Genomic DNA, 22,896 nt, shown 5'->3' with positions numbered 1-22,896 from the left:
CCCCCTCCCTCCTTCCCCCCCTCCCTCCCCTTTCCGCCCCATGCGCTTTCACTGTCACACGCAGGAGATCAATGGACCACTTAGTTATTTATATTCTCTAATTGGTTAGCCGACGTGGGGACTAGGGGGGACGGAGGGATGGGACAGGATGGGGGGGGGCGGGGGCTTTGGCGGAGGGGGTGTGATGTGCACGGTCATGGATAGAGAAAGAAGAGAGCCCGCTGTAATGTGGAAACACTATCGCGGGGCGGCACCGGGCCGCACAGAGAGAGCGGGGGGGGGAACGGAGTTCCTAGAGGCTTGATGTTCAAGGCTTGAGGATGAGGGGGCCCTCCTAGACATCTTCAAGGAGGAAGTGGTGCCGCTGGTTCTTTTTTTTGTTTTGTTTTGGTCACTTAAACCTGCTGGCACACAGACACACATGCACACACAGATGCATACACGCTGCACTGGCACAGTCACAATCACAGTCACACGCCCATGTACGGGCACAAACGTGCACGCAAACTTTTGAATGAGAGCCTACAAGGGGGGGAAATGAGATGCATGCATGCGCCGGCGTACGTACACACACAGAGACACCCAGGCACGCACACACACACACCCACACACACAAACACACACACACACAAAAACAGACAAACACACGGAATCACTTATAATCCCACACACATACACAGATACAGGAACATGACTGATTGATATATATATATTTATTTATTTATTTCATTGGGCTAATGCCAAAGAATATCCTGAGGCGTGTTGAACGCATATTGGAGATTAGTTTGAGCATAGCCTTACAAGAAACACAAGAAAGGAAGCAGACAGCAGACAGCAGACAGCGTAGCGGTCGAAAAAAAGAAGAGAGGAGCTGAGTTAGCATGTCCCGTATTGTTAGCTGAACATACAGGAGGGCTAGCACTTCATGGGAACTGACTCTGCGCGGCTAACTCAATCTCAGTCAACCAGCGCGTCGCAGAGCGGCGTGCTAGCTCCAGCTAGCTGGAAGATGCGTCAGGCTGGGCGGGATGCAGAGTAAAAAAAATTACAACAAGACGAAGAAAAAGAAGGAAAGAGGATGTGGTGACGAGACCCCGAGTGAAAAGAAAGAAGGATGGGAACACGGGTTGAAGAGGAGGAATTCAAGAAGAGGGATGATTAACAGATGATTGAGAGGGTGGGTGGGTGGGCGGAGGGGTAAGGCGGGGTAAGGAGGGGGTGCATGCATACACCAGACGGAAGGAAGGAAGGTAGGAAAAAAGAGGAAATGGGAGTCTTTAGGTTCACCCCAAAAACCCCAGGTGTGCCCCTCTTTACTGGCGGCGGCTTTTTTGCAGTTTCTTATTTTTTTTATCCCAGCCACTATACAGCCTCCACACACACACACACACACAGACACAGACACACACACACACACACACACACACACACACACACACACACACACCCATACACATAAATGAGACCAGTGAATGAGGTTATTATGGCGTGAGCAAAGGGCTGCAATCCATATAATAACAAGAGAAAAATATGAAAAAGGAGAGAGAGCGAAAGATGAAAAAAAGTTATTACATTCTTTTCCTTCTCTGCTGGGGGGGGGGGTATCGCTAACTATTTGGTCAAATCAATAGCACAGGGGGGCGTTGGGGGGTACGGGGTGGTCTTGCCACCGTGCCGGGCTTGGAAGCACACACACACACACACACACACACAACGCAGGCAACCCGTAGCAGCCAAATAACCAAACAAACACACGTACACACACACACGCACACACACACACACAGACTAGACAAACACAATCTCTCAGATATGACCTCCATGGCAAGGAAAGCTTAAGGAAAGAGAGACAGAAAAAGACAAATGGGAGGACTGAGAAAGTGAAGTGGAGAGAGAGAGAGAGACAACAATACAGAGGTAGAGAGAGAGAGAGGGGGGGGGGGGAGTGAGAGAGGTGGAGGGAAAGAGATGGAGAAAGTAATGGGGGAGTTAAATGGGGGGAGAAAGGGAACAGGAACACCATGGGTTCTCCACCACCAACACCACCTCCTCCTCCCTCCTCCCACCCCCACCACCACCAGATTCCTAGAAAAACCCCTGTACGGGTCTGTGCGCATGACTGCATGGCTGCACATGTGAAAAATAGACAAAGCGATTACCGGCATGTTTATGTTTGAAGAGTAATGCAAGCCAGTCTCCGCTGGGTAAACAGGCAATCTAATTGTGGCGAGAAGAATAAGAAGAAGGCGGTAAAGAGCTGCTGGGTTGGTTGGGGTTGGCGGTGGTGAGGGGGCGAAAGCCAGGGGGCACGCCAGCCAGGATTGTTGAGACAAGAAAACAAAAGTTCAAATTTGAGACCGGTTTGATTGTCGGGTGACAAGACACATACCGTCAAGAGTGGAGAGAAGAGTCGCGTGATGGACGACAGAACGTGGGTTTTGTTCAAGGTGCTGATGAGTGCAACGACTTGGTTGATCAAGTTGAACAGGATAGCGGGGCATAGATGAGACGCCTCGAGCCCTCTGGACTGCACCTACCTCCTCCTCAGTGTCCGATGATGTTGCAGAGGAGATGATACTCTATATGCGTACACCCTATATGCATCGATTAGCCTCAAATCATACACTTCCCAGAACTGAGATATGGATCCCTAATGCACATGTCGAAGGACGGGCGGGGTAAAACCTGTGTGCCTGCAGGCGTGTCTTGATGATATTACAAACGGCAACAAAAACAGGTCTTCACTTTGATTGTTATTTGTTGTTGTTATGACGACACTCCCGCCGCTGCCGCTAAAGCTAACGATGACATTGTTATAAACCAGAGCGCCCCGGCTTTGGCTGCCAAGCTCGGGCCGCAACGGTTACACCGGGGGGGGGGGAGATGGAGACAAAGAAGACCGCCCGTTATTGATCTCTCCAGTGACCTTATCAACGGCAGCGGCGAACAACACCGCGGCTAATGGCCCTTATCATCTCGTGCTCCCGAACCGCAGGGCCGAAGACCAGCGAGCCACGAGCACAAGCGCCGAACGCCACGCTATACCGCAAACGAGAGAAGAAGAAGAAGAAGAAGAAGAAGAAGAAGAAGAAGAAGAAGAAAGGAAAGTGCAGGGACTTGTCATGATCCCGAGCAGCGTCACAGACACTCTGGCACCGGGGGGGGGGGCACGGGTCGCAGATTCTCACTTCCACGGGAGCATGTCGTGACTCGCTCGCATGGAGCAAGGGGGTCGCGGTGACCTCTCCTAATGTATTAATTTGTTTGGCTAGCCTGCGCGATGGCCGACATTACTGTCCATCTCCCCGGAGCTAATATGTGAATACGCTAGCCAGCTGGCCCACAGTATTGATTTATCAGACGGCCATCAGCGATGGGGACGGCCGGTGGAGCGTCCGCATGCTGAAGACGTCACCGACAGCAGGGACTCGGGTGTGTGTGTGTGTGTGTGTGTGTGTATGTGTGTGTGTTTGTTTTTCTTTTTTCTGACTGTGTGACTAGTGTGTCTCTTATTTAGTTTGTTTTGTCTTAATATACATGTGTATGTGTGTGTGTGTGTAAACATGTGAGTATATGTTTGTGGGTCTGTGTATGCATGCACAAGTGTGTACATGTACAAGTGTGTGCATGCACAAGTGTATGTGTGTGTACGTGGGTGTGGTCAATCCAATCATCGGTTCCTAATGGTGTTAACGACCAAAGCCCATGGGCAGTTTCTAAGAAACTGGGCAGAGGTGCCTTTTCCGGGAACACCCAGAAAAGGTTGGCGGCAGAGTCGCTCAAACCCAGGGATGGGAGCAGGCCGGGCCAGGTGACCCCTGCTCTCCGTTTAATCCAATAGGGAGAGACCTTTCCAAGGAAAGAAATCTAAAAGAATGGGCCCTGGGTTGGATGGGGTATTTTGCCAGACATGTGTGAGCCGATGTTTTGGTGATCACCAGGAAATAAAACGACAAACAGATCGCGGCCGAAAAATTGTAGACTAGTGTTGACGGTGATCGGCAAACACGGCGGGCTATTCCATGAGGCTTGGAGTAAGGGAGGCTGGCTGGACCGGGGTCAGTGCAGACCTGGTGTTGAACAAACAGCTTATGGAAGCCAAGAGGGCTTGGAGGTGAGGAGGAGCCGCTGATCACCCAGTGAACGAGTTCATCTCGGTGGTCTGAGGTCGTCCGCCTGCAACCATCCCCCTCCGACATAACGCAGAAGAACAAGAAAGAAATAAGAACCAAAATGCAAACCAAAATGCTAACCAAAGTGCGAGAATAAAAACGGGAAAAGATGATGAAGACGATGATGCAGAGGAGGAAGATGATGGGCATGATAAAGAGGAGGACGAAGAAATCCTATGTCATTTACTCGAAGAAAATGAAAAAAACGGGAAGAAGGAGAAGATAACGGTGATGATGATGACGAAGAAAGGATGTGCGAGAAAGTCTATTGTGGGTGGGTGGGTGGATGTAGGGTGTGTTTGTGTCAGTGTGTCTGTTTGTGTCAGTGTGTCTGTTTGTGTGCGTGTGTCTGTGTTGTCGGCTGATCTGAGAAGAGCATTCTCAGTCATTAGTCTCACAACCAATTTGTTGGAAAGGTCTGCCATAATTCAATCACAAGACACAGGACACGAGGCTGCCCGCTACCTCCACTGGCGTGAGCTTATTTATTTGTGCTCTGAGGTATTTGTCTTTGGCACTGACGCAGATACACACACGCGCACCCACGCAAACACACACACACACAGGCTGTGCTAGGGTTGAATGTACATTTTGTGCTTCACGGTACATTGAAGCTTTATGATGTCCATGTGATTCCTTTAGTTTAGCCCGACGCTGTAAACCCCAAGTACGCACAGTTTGGACCATTATGACACAGAAAACAAGGAATCAAATCAAATCCGTCTCGAAGCAGGGCATACACGGGACACACACACACACACAGAACCCAAATGACGATTCTGAGTACTTCAAGGAAAGACGTATCACAATGTGTGGTATTCTTTTTACTTTTTTTTTTACAATTGTGTTTTCTGTTCTGGTCTGTTAGGGTCACACTGGGCGGCTTTTCAACGAGGCAAGGGGGTAATTTACATGTAACCCAATACTTTGCTGGCTCACCAATGGCCTGATTCATGTGAGAGACATGACATGCACTGTCAAACAATCAGGCTGGCCATTGAATAATGCAGTCAGTTTAGCGGGAGACGTCCAAAGAAAGCCCTTGAAGAGGAATGTATTTATAAAGCCCCCCTTTCACACATTGTTCCTGGGAAATTACCGGGATAGCCTTTCAGGCACCGCTTGTGATTTTCACCGTTCACACATGCAGCTACGTTCTGGAAGATTTCCATCTCGCACCCGATCACACACGGCTAAACAGACGGGCCGAGGGACAGTCCAGCAGGTGGCGCTAATGCAACGCTCACGGACACAGGTCGCCATACTACTCGAAAGTAGGAGTGCCCTTATTTATGTCCAGTTTCAGCCGTTCTTCAAAAAAGGAGTTTGTTTGCAAACAAAAAAAACAGTATTGATATTGTTATCGGATCATCTATAAGGCATTGTCGCTTTAGGATAAGCAGTCGCTAAATCGAGTACGTCCTCAGTGGAGGCTTGTGATTGGTTGGCTCAGTCACCACCCAGCTGTACCCGGCAATGACCCCGGACATGTGGCTAGGTCTTGGGCAGGCAAATTATCACTGCAGATTTCCAGGAATATAGATCCCTTTTCCCATTCTACATTCAGGAAATCTTTTGGATATTTGCAGGCTAAGACTGCATGTGGGAAAGTGCTTAAGTGTACTTTGAAATATCACATGCCTTAACACGATAGGCCTCACTCAAAGTGTATACTGATGTGTTGTGTCCATTCTGGAAGCAATTTGAAATAAAGGGGTTGGGGATAGCATTAATTGACCTTTCTTTCATGTTCCAGTCTAACCATCGATCCTCCATAAACCAACTGGTCTGTGCCAACATAACCCTCACCCTCATCCTCAGCCCGCCTGTTGCTCAACCTAGAGAGGGTGTTGGCAGTTGTGATTGGCTCTTTTGAATAACAGTAGACCAATAGAAAATACGGGGTCTTCGCCTTTTCGTATTGTATAACCTAGAGAACAGGGAACGATTGAAAGGCCTCCAATTTCCCTTTTCATGTGTTTTTAAACTGTTGTAGAAGAAATACAAAGAGGGTCTACGATGTAGCAGAATCGGGCAGATTTTTGGGGTATCCTGCATGAGCCCGCAAATAAACAACCAAGACACAGATACACATACTCACACACACACACACACGTATGTAACACACACACACACACACACACACACACACAAGCCTCCCCTGGCCCACACACACACAAAAAACTGCTGCATTGCATAAACACTGCTAAATATGAAAATGACAATAAAACAATGAACAGAGCCACAGCCTCAGCTCACTCCATCCTAACTCAGGCTGCCAGGCTATTATTGTGATTTTGGTGTCTCCTCTCAGATCACCTGCCTGTCTGGAACCATACACAGCAGAGACAGACAGATGGACAGATAGACAGATAGAAAGATCGACAGATAGAAAGAGATAAAGATAGACAGATATAGTAAGAGAGATAGAGAGACAGAGATGCAATCACTTAGATATATATATAAATATATATATGGCTAGATAGATCGACAGTCAGACGCATACGAACGCGCGCGCGAGAGAAAGAGAGAATGTTAGGATCAGCAGAGACTCTCCATCCACCCGTCTCCCGGGGGGGTTGATGGAGGTAAGGGGGGGGGGGGGGGGGGTGGGTTGGATGACATCAATAAGGAGCTAATAATCCTGCCTTGAGCAGCAGCCTCAGAGGGCTCTCTTACCACAGCCGCCCCTCAACCGCAATCTTACCCCCCCGTTCCCCGGAAGACCAGGGGCTTGTCTTGTCTGTGTGTGTGTGGGGAAGGTGAAGGGGGCGGGACAGTGGGGGAGAGAGGGAGGGGAGTGCAGGGGGGTGAGAGAGGACATTTTGCTCTTCCTCACGTTCATCCATCGATAGAGTGCCCACTAGGGGCCGTCTGCTATCGACTGGCCCTCTTTTCTTCTGGGGGTCCGCACTGCTTGGGATGGGCGGCACGTACAGTCCCCTTTGTTGGTGGACGGTTGTGTTGTGGGATGTGTGTTGTTGTGTGTGTTGTGTGGTGTGTGTGTGTGTGTGTGTGTGTTTTGTGTGTGTGTGTGTTTTGCGTGTGTGTGTATGTTTTGTGTATGTGTGTGTGTGTGTGTGTGTGTGTGTGTGTGTGTGTGTGTGTGTGTTGGCTCCTAACTCTGGCATTGTTATTTCCTCCCATAGTTTCAGAAGGTGAGGTAATAAGATACTTGATGGCAGGGACTGTGAACTGGTGTCTGGTCTGTGTGTGTGTGTGTGTGTGTGTGTTTGCTTTTGTGTGTGTTTTGAATGTATGTCTCTATGTAGGACGAGGAGAATGACAGTAATGTGTGTTTGTGTGCACGTGTGTGTGTGCAAACATGCGTGTGAGCAGCCGTGTACGCATGTGTGTGCGTTCATACGTGTTGCGTGCATGTGTGGATGTGTTTTCTTTGGAGAGCAGGGCCCAGTCATCATGCCTGAGCTGGGGCCAAGATGAAACCATTCACAGGTGAATCCCAAACACACTGTATGTTTGGGGGGACGCGGACGGGGGACTTCCAGAAGGACTCCTGGACCAGAGGAACACGTGATTGGACTAAACGTCAATTGGAACCAGACAGAGCCCGTTCTCTAATGACCTGATGGAAGAGCTAGCATACCCCGACATCGCTTGCATAAGCCGACGTAGCTAGCATAACATGACAACATGACATAAAATGTTGAGAGGAAGCAGTCCTGGTCGTAACGCAATAATCGCCCGGAGAGGCGGTGTTAAATATGTGTGAAAAAATTTGTGCTTTTAGTGTTTGGTTATTTTTTCACAGCGTGGCACATAAAAACACACATAAACACACGCATACATGCATGCACACACAGGCACAAATTCACATGCACATACACTACCTATAAGTTATCCTCACACGAGGCAAAAACCATGACATCATCCTTTTCAGAGTCCCTGAATCAAGCTGCCTGTTTTCAGTGGTCAAAGCTTGCCAACCTATGCCACCTAGAGGTGGAATCTGGTAAATACACTATGAGGGAGAGACAATGAAGAATCTTAAGTATGGCATCGCTATAAGTCAAAAAAGGGGTCAGGGCATTACAGAGGCTCCCATTAATTGAATCTATCTCTTAAGCTGTGCACTTCTCAAATTTGACATTTAGGTTAGGCCTTTTTTCTTAGGCACGTATCATGTTTTTCATGAAACGATTACAGCCGCAGACAGAAATGCCCCTGGATTGACAGACACTATTGATTGTGTGTGATGTCCTTTTCAGTCCATTTCATCTGTCTGGCACACATACACACACTCACAACCACCCACACACATACCAGCACACACACACACACACACACACACACACAACTACACACACTCCATACCAACACTCCCACACTCTCCAACCCATTCCCGCTCAAACCTAGAAGACTACTGCTCCTCCTCCTCCCCCTCCTCCTCCTCCTCCCCCTCCTCACCTCCTTGGTGATGTTGTCCTGTACCAGGCTGTAGAGCGGCACCACACGGCTGACCTCCAGGAGCACGGGAATGGGCGATGGCCGCTCTCCAGGCCCCCCCCTGGCCTTTCCTCCTCCGTCACCAGCACCACCGCCCCTTCCTCCTGCTCCTCCCCCCGGCCCCCCACCGAGGCCGATCACGGTCTGGGCGTGGCAGAGGTGGCAGGCGGTCGGACAGCTGCCCTTCTCGCCGCAGCGGATCTCCACGCCGTTCACCAGGTCCTCGGACAGCAGCTGGGTCTTCAGCAGGGCCGACAGGTAGCCGATGAAGGGCACCGCCTTGAACTCCCTCCGCCCGCCTCCTGCTCCGCCGCCGCCGCCAGCGCCGCCGCCCACACTGACCCCCTGGTCTGTGGCTTCTGCAGAGGGCGGACAGGAGGGTGGGGAGGGAGGGGATGAGGGGGAGAGGAGGACCAGGAGAAGTGAGGATGAGAGAAAAGGAGAGGAGAGAGAAGAGCGATGATGAGAGGAGAGGAGATTGAAGACAGGAAAGAAAAGAGAGGTGACAAGAGGAAAGAAGAGAGGAGAGAGAATTGAAAAGAGACAAGAGGAGAAAAGAGAGAAGAGACAAAAGAGGTGAGAGAAGAGGAGAGAGGAGAAAAGAGGGGATGAAATTAGGGTGACGAGAGGAGAGTGGAGAGGAGATATGAAAAAGACAGGGAGGGGGAAAGGAAACAAGAGGCGAGGAGAGAGGAGAAAAGAGAAGAGAGAAGACAAGAGAGGGGGAGGAAATGAGAGGGAAAGTAAATACAAGTTTAATCAATGATGAATGTTGATTTGCAGAGGCTAGAGCAGGGGGATCGGGATACAGCACAGAGGCAGACAAGACTTCCGCCAGCAACTTTTCTTCCCCTTTCATGATATGTACAAGCAAGAAAACAGCGGTTTCTATAAGATTCAGCCGCAAGCCCGCACATAAATCTCCTTGTGTGTCTCTCTCTCATGATTTGGGCTTCTCTGTGTTGCCTCAAAAACAATCCCTGTATGTAAACACACACACACACACGCACGCACACGCACACACACACACACACACGGGTCTGAGTGACAGCAAAGGTTTCACAACCCCTACGATAGCACACTGCATCTGGATCTGTTTTCGACCAGAAGAGAGAGAGAGGGTGAAAGAGAGAGGGTAAGAGAGGGTGAGAAAAAGAGAGAGAGAGAGAGAGAGAGAGAGAGAGAGAGAGAGAGAGAGAGAGAGAGAGAGAAAGAGAGTGAGCGAGAGAGAGACAAGGAAGGAAGGAAAGAATGGAGAAAACACGAAACCCCAACAACTAATCCCTCACTGTCATCAGCTTGTATATACGGTGGAGGGGCGTGGGGGTCAGCGGCCTCTTCCCCTTTCAGTGTAAATAATCACTGTTTGAAGTACTGCCTGAGGTGGGCGGAGCCTTCGCTCATCACAGTCTGTCAGAGGGATAGAACAATGCATCATGGGAGAGAGGCACACCAAAGGAGGCGGGGGGGATGAGGCAAAATGTTGGAAAAACAGAGGAGAGATCAATTTTAATGCTAATCGCAGGCCCTATGGAGATTGGGTCGCCGGGTGTGTTGTGCTTTGGGGAGAGAGGCATGTGTTTTTGGTGTTGTTGTGCTTTGTCTGTATCTGTAGTAAGCCCATGACACATATAGACGGAGATGGTGTTATTGTTGTTATTCATCATGAAGGAACTAAGGATAAGGATAAAGGATTTCTGTTTGTTATTAATAACAATGAAAATAATACTCATATATATTATACATATAATGCAATGTACAAAACGATTGGTTTGAATCGGTATGTTAGGGACAGACAATGTATTTACCCACACACACACACACACACACACACACACACACACACACACACACGCACACGGATCACAGTGAAAGAGAGAGAAACACGTGGCCCCCGTCACACAGTCTGGGGCCAGCAGTTTACAGGAGGGAAGGGCGATAGGGGGAGAAAAATGCCCTTCCAAATGACATTCTTCAAGGTAGGGTAATTGGGACCAGATTAGGATAACCATTTTAAATGATTCATTTCCTGCAATGCCCTTAATCATATTGGAGTGGAACAGCCTTCAAACTATTTCACAGGGGCAAAAAGGAAAACACACCATTCAGGAACTCGTTTACGTACATGTCTGCACAGATGCGTGTGCGTGCGTGTATGTGTGTCCGTGTGGGTGGGTGTGTGTGTGTGCCCATGTGGTCGGGTGGGTGAGTTAGTGCGGTTCTGTGTATGCGTGAGGTGTGTGTGTGTGTATGTGTGTGTCTGTCTGTGTATGTGTGTGTGTGTGTGTCTATGTGTGTGTGTCTGTGTGTGTGTGTGTGGGTCTGTGTACGTGTGTGTGGGTGAGTCTGGGTGGGTGGGTGTCTGTGAGGGTCGGTAAAGGGGTGAAAGTGGGAGAGAGGAGGAAAGAGAGAGAAGGAGCCTGAGCACTTCTTATGTGCATAGTTGCCTTTGCTTGGTTTTCATTGTTTGTCTTAGCGGTGTTTAAAACTTAGGCCCAAGCACAAGGAAGGGGGAGCTGCACATCTTCCACAAACATTCACGTCTGACCTATCAACACACGCAAAAGGCCCTATGCTCCACCAGTTAGCATTTGACAGTTTAGTCTGAGACGTGGCGGACACCTCACAGGTGAACAAATATTAGAAAACACGACCCAGGTGAAGGTCATCAGATCTCCGTCAGGCTACAGGAAGCCAGGCCCATTATGGTCTACGGTTGCTTTTGCACAAGTAATTTCATGCACCGGATGAAAGCATTGAAAGCAGCATGAAAATGATTATGTTAGGGGGGTTTGCATGATTGCCTGCGTTTACCAAAGGGTCACTTAACACATTAAGAAAACAAATTGTTGGACATGATTACAGTGGCAGTGGCACCAGGGGTCATACAAACACAACACAACTAAGTAAATAAGTCAATATTTAACTGGGTGTGCATAAGACTTGTTTGCCGGGTGGGTGTCTTTTCTACTAAATTATTAAATTACAACAAATGGGCCTACTGATGATGATAGAAACGTTGAAAAATAGTGCCAGAGGTTATTACGGTTTCACTGTAAATATTAGCCTCGCTTGGAAATGACAGTTTCAGTATGAGCGTGAGAAGGACAGAGAGAGGGAGAGGGAGAAAAAGAGAGAGTTGGAGAGTGAGAGATAGAGAGAGAGCAGTAGAGAGAGAGGAGAGAGAGAGAGAGTATGACACAGAGAGAGAAAAAGAGAGTGAGGAGAAAAGGAAGCAAGAGAAAGAGACAACAGAAAAAAAACTGTGAGAGAAGAAAGGGTGTTTCTGCAGTGAGAGAAGAGTGAGAAAAGAAAGTGTGTGATTCTGGGAGGAGATGTTGGTGGGTGGGTAAAGAGGGTGGGGGTTACTTCACATACTATGTAAACAGGCTCAAGGGGTGGCCCTAAGAGCCCAATTACATGCACTTCTTGAGTCAACACAGACACAAAGAAGAGCTGTCATCGCACGGCCTTCACAACGAAGCCCCCGTGATTAGTCCAGGTTGGCTGTGGCTAGCCTAGTTGCACTCATTCTCACCCCGCATACACTCTAGAGGTTTTTTTTGCCAAAGACTACAGCTTCCTATCTGTGTAAACGATGGTGTTTGATGAAAGACATGGCTCCTTTAGGTTGTTATGGCGGAAATGAGAGGTATCTGGAATGGAAAGGCCGCGTTGGCAGCTGCTGAGCTTTTCCAACTTTAATTCCGGGGGCGCTCAGATTTAAACAAAAAGTGGAAAAAAAAAATGAAAATGGTAACAGAAGGAGAAAAACAAGGATGTAAATGATGACTTGTTAGTCTGACAAAAATGTTGTTGAGCTGGAAATTGGAAATTGAAGAACCTAATATTGTAATTATAAGCTTGATTCTACTAATTGTGTTTATATTTTATTCTGTATATAATTTGGATACTTTGCACAGTCCTATCTTCATTACCATCATGGTCCGCTCGAACATCTGCTCTGACACCCTTATTTCCCATCTGGGATCAATAAAGAAGATCTTATTGTATCTTAATGAACCTCTCTTCTCACTCTGTTTGATATAACAAGTGAATGTGGTCTTTATTCAACACTGGCCCAGTCAACTATAACAAACACAAGAAAAGAAAAACATAAATAGCTTGAATTTCGCCGCCATTTGTCTTGCACTGTCATTGTCAATTAAAGTGTTTTTGTGGACCGGTCGAAGTGTGGAATAATTACTCATCGGGGACAGCTACTATCCCCTCTCGCCAGAATCGCGGTGCCACGGCAACGGAGGCAAAAGTTTCAGATGTCTTTCCGGCTAATTCTGTACAGATGTCCGATATTGCCAGCACTTCTGAAGTTGTTGTGACATAGGTAGCCTACTTATATCGTCTGGCTCTTCTTTGGAGTTGGCCCCTGATCAAAGTGCCCTATTTTAGAGATGTTTTAAAAGAAGATGAATTTGGAAATATGGAAAAGATATTTAATTTAAAATAATGCAAACATATCATTATTATCATTATTATTATAAAAATGCAATTATTTACCAATGTCAAAAAGCTAGCTCTGCAACATTAAAAACAAAGATTACTCTAACTACTACAAATGCTAGTCTAACTAACACTTCTAACTAGACTACAACCACAACATCTACACACTATAGGATTAGTAGCTAAAACGACCACTAACCAAAACACCGTATATATTGTATATAATCATAACATCACAACATTAACACAGCAATAATGCATTTTGTTTCCTTTTCCAATATTAAACTGCTGTTGAAAATATAAGAAAGACAAATGCCACCATCTAGTGGTTATATAATGTAACTGCAATCCTATTCACACAGCCAACATTTGTTTCCACACATGATGTGGGAAGCATGTTTTTTCAAATTGCCACCCACTGTCTTCAGATGTAGCCCGTGTCCATCAGTCTACTATCTAGTTCAGGGTATGTCATTGCATTCATGTCCGTGAGTGGTTAAAATCTATTGACAGATCAAATGTAGGGATTATTTTGATATTTAATTAAACTTGATCGGACCAAATGTATCAATTCCTTTCAACTCGACTATCTAAAATCGACATAGTTGATATTGCTAAGGTGAATGTTTCTGAGCATGAGTTCGGCTGCCTCACAGCCAGCCAATGACAGCGGCCCCCCGGGTCGGTGACGTCGTCGTCGGCAGCACCGCAGTATCAGCACAGCGAGCACAACACAAACACACACAGGCACCACGCCATCCAAACCACCATCCATCTGACATTAATGAAAGGGTAAGCTTTTGAAATTCCCCGTCAATACGTGCAAATCGAGCAAAGACGCACGTTTGTTTTATCCTGTCAATGGTCTTCCGAGTATCCAAAGCCGCCCAACTATTATATTATTACGTTCTTGTCGCATTGCATCGAAGTTAAGTTGTGTTTTGAGGGAGGGAGGGAGGCCTGGCGATATTTAGCTTTCGATTCAGCTAATAGCTAAGGTGTCAGGGAGACTAGTAGGTTAACTTATCTAACTCATTAAGTTATCGACAGTTGACTTAGCCTGAACTGCAAGATGCTAGCCAATGCTACATGAAACAGTATGCTAATCCCATTGCAACAAGTCATTAGACAATGAGCTAGCAAGCAGACAGTAAACAATTCAAACATGAGGAAGAATATTAAGTGCACAGATTATTTACGAGCTTCCTTACTTGCAGACTTTTATGACAAACAGGCTAATACCTAGCTGCACCCCATGGGAATACACAAGTCATACAGATAGGATTGAGGCTTTGCAATACATTGATGTAGTTAAGCTATCATTTTGGATGCAAATGTGATTGCAAATAGGCTGCAGCTTTACAATGTCATGGACTAGAATATGAAATATATCGTGGTATGCACAAAGTTATTATGACCTAGTTTTAAATTAAAATACAACATTTGTTGAACTCCTTTTTTCCCTTCTCCATTCCTCTATTTCTCAATTCAAAATCACTTTATTGAAAAGATCCTTTCTTTCTTTCTATGTGAAAACATACAAGAACAAAATGCCATCAAAACAGTATTCACATCCAACTTCATTCCCCACACAGAGCCCAGCAGTAAAATGGCCGGCGCCGCCAGCACCACCACCTCCCTGGACGCGGACGTCATGCGGGAGGTGCTCGAGTGCCCCATCTGCCTGGAGACTTACAGCTCAGACCAGCTGAGGCCCAAGCTCCTGCAGTGCGGCCACACTGTGTGCCGCCAGTGCCTGGAGCGGCTGCTGGCCAGCACCATCAACGGCGTGCGCTGCCCGTTCTGTAGCAAAGTGTCCCGCATGAGCAACATCGCCCAGCTGGCCGACAACCTCACCGTGCTCAAGCTCCTGGACTGCACCAGCTCCTGCGGCGCGGCGGCCGCCCTCATGTGCCGCTCCTGTGGCAGCCGCCTGCCGCACCAGTACTGCCACGACTGCTCCACGGTCCTCTGCGACCCCTGTAAGCTGGAGGGCCTCCAGCACCGGGGCCACTCGGTACAGCCCATCCGAGCCGCGGCCGAGCAGCGGCGCAAGGAGCTTGGCGCCAAGCTGGGCACTCTCAGGGAGGCCATGGGCCAGATCCAGAAGAAGAAGGTGTTCATCGACAACGTGTCCAAGTCGCTGAAGGCCAAGTGCCGCGCGGTGCGGCAGGAGTACTCGGACTGCGAGCTGAGCCTCCAGGAGGAGCTGGGCCGCGCGCAGCGGGGCTTCGCCGCCTCCATGGCGGAGATCGAGAAGCTGAACCGACAGGTGCTGGAGGAGCAGACGTACCTGCTGCACATCGCCGAGGTGCAGGTGGTGTCCCGCTGCGACTACCTGACCATGCAGGCGAGGCAGAGCGACGTGGCCCTGCTGGAGAACGCGGCGGGGTGCCCCGACGACGCCGAGCTGGACCTGAGGGGCAGCCTGCCCAAGACCCTGAAGCTGCAGGAACCCCTGCTGCTCAAGGCGGACCGCCAGAGGGCCCTCGAGGTGGCCAAGCTCACGGCCAAGATGTGCGCCGTCAGCGTGGACGACGAGGACGAGGCGCTGGAGCTCGCCGTGGAGGACGGCCTGGCGGGGCTGGAGGGCGCCACAGGCGGCGATGCGTCGGAGGCCCCGCAGGAGTCGATGGACCTCTACCGAGACGTCAACATGGTGGCGGCCGCCGAGGAGGCGGTGTGCGCCTCGCCCGTCAACTTCAAATCAAAGTCCCTGGACGAGGGAGGAGGGCCCTCGCCCGGAGCGGCTGGGGCCGACGCGGGGCCCCACCTCTGCCAGTTCGTCAAGCGGATGGGCTGCAAGGGGAACCTGCCGGGCATGTTCAACCTGCCGGTGAGCATCTGCGTGTCGTCGCAGGGCGAGGTGCTCGTGGCGGACCGCGGCAACTACCGCGTGCAGATCTTCAACCGCAAGGGCTTCCAGCGGCAGATCCAGCGCAGCGCCAGCAGCATCGACAACTTTGTGCTGAGCTTCCTCGGCGCCGACCTGCCCAACCTGGTGCCGCTGTCCATCGCCGTCAACGCCGCGGGGCTCATCGGCCTGACCGACAACTACGACAACTCGGTGAAGGTGTACACCATGGAGGGCCACTGTGTGGCCTGCCACAAGAACCAGCTGATTAAGCCGTGGGGCATCACGGCCACGCCCTCGGGCCAGTTCGTGGTGACGGACGTGGAGGGCGGCAAGCTCTGGAGCCTGGCGGTGGAGCGCAACGTGGGCGTGGTCAGCTACAGCCGCCTGTGCTCGGCGGTGCGGCCCAAGTTCGTGGCGTGCGACGCCGAAGGCACGGTGTACTTCACGCAAGGGCTGGCGCTCAACTTCGAGAAGCGCCACAACGAGCTGCAGCTGGAGGGCGGCTTCTCCATCGGCTCGGTGAGCAGCGAGGGCCAGCTGGGCAAGCAGCTGAGCCACTTCTTCGCCGAGAACGAGGACTTCCGCTGCATCACGGGCATGTGCGTGGACGCCAACGGGGACCTGCTGGTGACGGACAGCGGCCGCAAGGAGATCCTGCGCTTCCCCAAGGAGGGCGGCTTCCACGTGCTGATCCGCGAGGGGTTGACCTGCCCGGTGGGCGTGGCAATCACCCAGAAGGGACAGCTGCTGGTCCTGGACTGCTGGGACCACTGCGTGAAGGTGTACGCGTACGTGCAGAAGAGGCGCTCGTCCACCTGCTAGGTGGTCGCGGGAGAGACGATTGCGGGCTAGGTTTTTGGAATGTGCACAGCGGTGTTGTGGGTGGATCGAAGGGAAAATAAACCACTGATGGTGTACAGAGTCATAGTAATGATAATATTAATGACTGAGATCCAAACTCACTACTATTCTCCTATGATGATGTATGATAACACTATTGATCCATTGCTACACGATTGAGCATGTTTTACTACTCTGGATCCTCCTATCACGTTGTGGCAGTAATGGATCCTTAACCTGTGTCCTAATTCAATTTCCTGTCGTTTGAAACCTCACCGTACCAAAATATACCTAGCAGCAGCCGATGCATTTGGATTATGGACTGTAAAGCTTTAATTACAGTTCTGACGCCACTCAAAACACAGCAGGGATATTTTAGACTGCGCTGTCGATCAGTCTAATTATAGTGAAAAGAAAAAAGCACAGCCTCTTATGAGGTCGCCATTGTCGCCTATAATTGGTCAGAACTACCACATGGTCACATGAGCGGTGACCATGTGGTAGGTTGCCCCTACACCCCTTATAAATAAACAGACCTTACAGTGGTGGTTGAAGTGGGAACATTTGTTCACAACAACGGAGCCAACAACCATTATCACCAGACTTGTTATGTTTCATAAGTCTAGTTGTGTGTGTGAGCTGAAAGGCCTTTTGATACCTGCTGGTAACTTCTAGGTCATTCTACGTGGGCGCTTGCAGTTAATCAACAACATTTTGCTGTTTAGTTTGCAGTGTGGCACACAAGAACTTGGCAATATTCCTAAATGAATACAGCCTGGGCTTCGATTAGCAGTGACGAGGAACAATAGTTGGCCAATTATCAACACAAATATTTTTTGGGTGAAGATGAAGAAGCATACAACTCTTAAAATAAACGACACATTTTCTGTGAACTTGTGTCAAAGGGAGAGTAGAAAGTCAGCTAATTCTGCACTTTAATGAGAAAAAAATAGCGGACAGCGGCATATGTTGTATGTGAAAAAAAAAAAATCAGGTCAGGGAAACACTGAGCGAAGCACAAAAAAAGCTCTAGGAAGAGGCTATCTGAGGGCATCTTTGTACCCGGCTTAATCTGCTCTCTGCAAAGTTTGGAATGGCTGGCGGCCTGTCTGAGCCCCCATTCTCCGTCACCCTCGTCTGACTGCTCCGGTGGCCGCTTGAAAGCAAAGTTTTGTGATCTCGCCGACTTCTCTCCACTCTTCCAAAACCCCCTGGCTTTGCCGAACTCCCCCAGAGGCATGCTGACATCGCAATTGCCAAGACGAATTCCTGTGTGCGCGCAACAGATGCCATTCCAACTGCCCCACTCGATTATACTCACTCAGACTGTGGCCTCGGTCCCTGTGGGCACAGAGACTGGCTCTTTGTACCAGGCTATTTCTTACCTGTCCAAAATGCCCACTTTATTCTGAACAACCCGGGAGAAGTTTCAAGCCAAGTGCCTGGCTGAGTAGCCACAATGTTAGCCGACACTTGGCCTGAAAATGCTGCCATTATAATGCACTTTAGCACCGTACACCTGGGGAAACAAATTAAACAATCTTGGGAGGGGTCCCCACCACCCACTTCTGGCTTTTTTTTTTTAAATTTATATTTAAACTTCCAACCCTCAGGGAGACCTGAATCCATACCTAACGAAACCGTTGGTCTGGGGGGCAGGGGGCCCACAGATGCAGACCTCACAAGGTCAAGCTTTTCCTGTTTTAATGGCCCCCAGACCTCCGTCATCGGTCTACAAGGAGTCGCGTTCCATGACCCGAGGTGGCCGGCTCCGTGTCAAAGAGAGGAGCCACAGGGGCCCTCGCTCCTGTCCCCTCACATCACGTCAGCCGCATGGAGGCGGCCGAGCTGGTCCAGCCTGTGGCCCCCTCAGCAACTCGAGCGATATCCGTCCTCCAGGCATGTGGCTTCCCGTTTAAAAACACAACAAAAAAAGACTGTCATCCCCTAAGGGTTTTGTGTTCTGGCCGTCGCGGTTGACAGCGGTTTCCTTGCACCAGACCCGTGTAGAGTTGGGTATCTAACATGGGTTTTTTGTATTTGTTACTTGGTAAAGCACATGGATTCGTGTCGCCGCCCTCCTCGTATCTTCCTGAAACTTGGGAACAAAACAATAACATTGCTTATTGGTTAGTTTTTGAGGCCGAGGTAATCCACATAACCAAAGTAGAGAAAAACTAAAGAAATCCCTCGAGCATAGCCTTATTCCACCATTGCTTTTGTGGTGTTTGTGTGTAACTGTGTAACACCTCTGTGTCCTTTTAACTGTTTGTCAGTTGTATTTCCAGATTTGCTTTTAATGAAAAGCGTGTTTCAGATAAAATTACACTGGTTAGTGTCGTAGTATACACTCCCAATGTATTCAACATGTTTGCGTCAAGGTCTGGTAGGTTAATGATACCATAATGAAATATCGGCATTTGTCTCCATCATTTGTCTCCAAGCCTTTCCGTTGATATATTGTACACTGTTCAGTGCACAGCAAGACAATTATAGTCGAGGAAAACAAAGCTAACATTCAGACCTCACAACTTCCGGTTTCCTCTTTGTTTTCTTTCTGTTCTATGTTTCAGTGTGAACTTGTTCAACTGATTTTCGACAACCGCAGATTTTCAAAGACCGCCGAAAATACTTCTTCAACTCGGGGTCCCGGGGTCATCCATGGGTCAGTTGCAAATGGAAACCATTTTTGTCCGTGCAATGTTATTATGGTGCAACTGCATACATATCAATGACTGGTCATAGACCGGTAGCACTTCAATCTCTGCATATTAGCTGGGCCTGAACTACTGTTTTAAAATACAGAAAAACTAAAGGGTTCGGTTTTTACTTCAGACTAATACAAATAAAGTAAAATAAAGACTAATAACAAGAGCCATTCCTTAAAAAAAGCCATGCATTTCAACATCGTTTACATGTCACATATGTGATTTTTGCATGTGAAAACAAAACCACTAGTAACCAATTATGTCAACATCTAACAACAACACACTGTCAAAGGCAGTCTAAATGATTGTACCCTTGCATTAACGTGTGTGACCTCATTGCTTATTTTGTTGGCTAGTGATGTTTCATCACCAAATAATTTAAATTTAACGATATGTTATTTAATTACATTCACTACAACTTTGATACTGCAATAACTTTTATCGACTCTTTACTACAAGCACTCTTTCGAAGTTAATTTCGACCACAGATGGTGGGGAGGACAAAAGAAAGCATTAGATTAAAAAAAAGGTATTCAATGGGCTTATCCTCCAAACCGTCACCTTTAAAAAGTGTGTTTCATTTCCTTGACTACGTCGGGAGTGGAGTTATACTGTCTCTCTCTCCTCCCCGCTCCTTTTATCTTAAATGTCTTGGGATTTATTTCAGCCTACCCAAGCGTGACATTACAATGTCAGCGCTGCGCGTGTCGTTGTGTTAAGCCTTTCATCGGAGGTTGTAAACCTAACATTGTGGTTTTATTGGCATCTCTGTAAAGCACAAGGCCGTGTGTTGTTTCATTATCTCCACCGAGTGTAATAAAGATTTAACAATCAAGTGGTGTGTCACTCGTTTTATTCATGGTATCTGATACATAAGTCAATTACTCGCTGGGGCTCGCCAATGCGTGCTGTGTACCGATCCATAATGACTTAATTATTAGGGACAGTCATTAATAGGTTTGTGGGGGGGGGGGAGGCTAAGGTGTTGGCCAGTGAGTGTGAATCCCTTAGCAAGACAGAGCATCACCCCCTACCTTCTCCTTTATGACCTGTATCTGCATCATAATTAACAAAGTGGATTTGGTTAAAAGCGTAAATACTAATAAAGTAGATGTTTTTAGTTCTTCCCCATAAATGAAGGACTATAGCTGTGTTTGTATTTTTACCAGCGAGAAGGTCAGGGTTTTTATGCAGCACTATAACTTAAAAAACGAGGAGAGAAGTGGCGTTGTAATAAACAAGTCAAGTATTTTGTAAAGTGGGATTTGCATTGCACTTGCATTCACCCGGTAAAGTGATCATCAAATCACCTCACTATCATCAAACTCATATTTTGTATAAGTGTCTAAGGTTAGAGAAAGGTCCAGGTGAAACCAAACACATCATTCTCCTTGGGTTTTATAGAGTAAATTGTCCATTTTATTAAGTGTTTCCCTTGAAATCCTAGGTGCTATCTTTGGAGCCAACATCTTTGTCAACATAAAGTATAGTTTATTCTTAAAGGCACTGGTAATATAATTGTGTACTAATTCTGTATTATCTGCTCAACTCATGAGATGGAATTTGTTCCTTGTTTGTTATCTCACAGCACTTGCATTTGATCGATATATACTACATAACTCTTAATTACCTCTTTAACATTCGTTTTCCGGTGCTAAATCTATGCTGTCCGTTATGTCTACCATGAAAAAATCGAGTGGGCGTGTCAGTACTTTGATCCATCCCTCATACATGTGGGGGGCAACCCAGCCTCTTTTGATGTAAGAAACTGGTCCATTTGGTATGGCTCGTAAAAAAGGCTAAGCATCAACCCCTGGTGCTGAAACGGGAGCCCTTTTACCCCCTCCGATCTCCCCTAAAGACGACACCTTTACGTGGGGATCGGCCCCGGTTCTGCTGGCTCTCGGGCCTTACCTTTCTGGTACTGCAGCCAGAGCTGCTGCTGGGCCTTCTTGCTGGGGAAGTAGATGTTGCAGCTGAGCTCGGAGCCGTACAGCGCCTCGGAGACGTAGTGGCTGCCGTACTGCTGCAGGAAGGCCAGCAACTCCTCCCGCGAGCTCTCTGCCGACAGGGTCTTCAGCACCTTGGAGAAGCCTGGCTCCCCGGGGGGGAGGAGGAGGAGGAGGAGAACAGGGTGAGGTTAAATGCCATGTTAGGCTAATCTGACCAGTGGTGTGAATGTATTGACTTGTTTGAATGGAGACGTGAATTCTGGCTGATAAAAGTCAGATTTCTTTTACAGTGTTGTGAGAATAGTGCCCCTGGTTTCTGACTTATTTTACTTCCAAGTTTTTTTCACCAATGTATAGTTATTTTTGAAAGTATTTTGAGAATCATTGACAAAGCAAACAAGCAAGATAATGAGAAATAATTTGACACTAGCATATCAAATCTTGTATGTGAGGTATCCATATATGAAAATGTACACTTATACACAGATATCACCAAACATGAAACACAGCAGATACACTGTAGACGTGCTGTACCTGCAGACAAGGTGATCGAGCTGAGCTTGACTCTATAGAGGTTGCTGCGAACCCGCCACTGCTGCATCATGGGATAGCCCATGGCTTCGTTGAACTGGGCGTCGCCTGCGAGAGAACCAAGGGAACACATCAGGAAAGCCAACCCAAATACCCTAAAACCCAACATCACATACAAAAGGCAAAAAGTTAGGAAACATTGCAAAAACATTTTGTAATTTTTGTACCTTTTTAACAAACTTTGATTTGATTGCTTTTCCTCAATGTTTTTGCATTTATTTTGTAAGTATTGTAACACGTATTTTTTTAAGTTTACGTACTCCTCAGCTTTTAGATGCCCTGTGTATGTTATGCTGTATCTATGGGTTGTAGCTTTCGATCAGAAATACATGGTTAATGTGCAGGACAATGAAATGGCTAGGTAGGAATCCAGGTAAAAGTACTGGGTTTGATCCCCAGTATCCACAGCCTAGCCTGTAGTCATCCTTCAACAAGATGCCTTAACCCCTAACTGCTCCTCAACGACATTATCTTTATCGATGATAAGTCGCTTTGGATGACAAAATGTCTGCAATATATATAAGGTTGTGAATAATCTTGGTCTGGTGCTCTGTGAGAGCCCCTTGAATTTCACAAATAACCGGATTGAGATGCTTCAGCGAAGATGCCCACAATAGATCAGCAAGTGAGCTAAAGCCATGGGAAATGTAGTCTCGGCACCAGGTGTAGACGCTGCGTATATATGAATACATCTGTTTCCTCATTCTATATATATAGGTCTGGAGACATATAGGTATACAGCTCTCAGAAGAAAATGGTCTCCACCCAGAGTGAAAGCACTCCTGAATGGATGATGTTTGCAATTTCTCTACTGCTTAAATGATGGCCACATAAACCTTTTCTTTGTT

At 47.9% G+C, this 22,896-nt stretch overlaps 2 protein-coding genes across 2 annotated transcripts in view; one reads left to right on the top strand and one right to left on the bottom strand.

The window, feature by feature from the left end:
* Positions 1 to 22,896, bottom strand: part of astn2 (astrotactin 2) — a gene marked incomplete at both ends in the record, with an annotated part of 274,785 nt that overhangs the window by 39,149 nt on the left and 212,740 nt on the right. Inside the window, 3 exons of the mRNA XM_079755910.1 lie at positions 8,601 to 8,998; positions 21,420 to 21,599; positions 21,992 to 22,096. Coding sequence (XP_079612036.1) covers positions 8,601 to 8,998; positions 21,420 to 21,599; positions 21,992 to 22,096 — 683 coding nt within the window. The remainder of the gene's footprint in view (positions 1 to 8,600; positions 8,999 to 21,419; positions 21,600 to 21,991; positions 22,097 to 22,896) is intronic.
* On the top strand, positions 13,833 to 20,298 carry trim32 (tripartite motif containing 32). The gene is made up of 2 exons (XM_079755575.1): positions 13,833 to 13,892; positions 14,696 to 20,298. The coding sequence occupies exon 2, from the start codon at positions 14,710 to 14,712 to the stop codon at positions 16,777 to 16,779; it is 2,070 nt and encodes a 689-aa protein (XP_079611701.1). The 5' UTR covers positions 13,833 to 13,892; positions 14,696 to 14,709; the 3' UTR covers positions 16,780 to 20,298.

Source organism: Pollachius pollachius (genome assembly GCF_949987615.1).
Source record: "Pollachius pollachius genome assembly, chromosome: 18".
In the NCBI taxonomy this organism is placed as follows: Eukaryota; Metazoa; Chordata; class Actinopteri; order Gadiformes; family Gadidae; genus Pollachius; species Pollachius pollachius.
The sequence above is the reverse complement of the archived record's forward strand: the minus strand, read 5'-3'. Positions and strand labels throughout refer to the sequence as shown.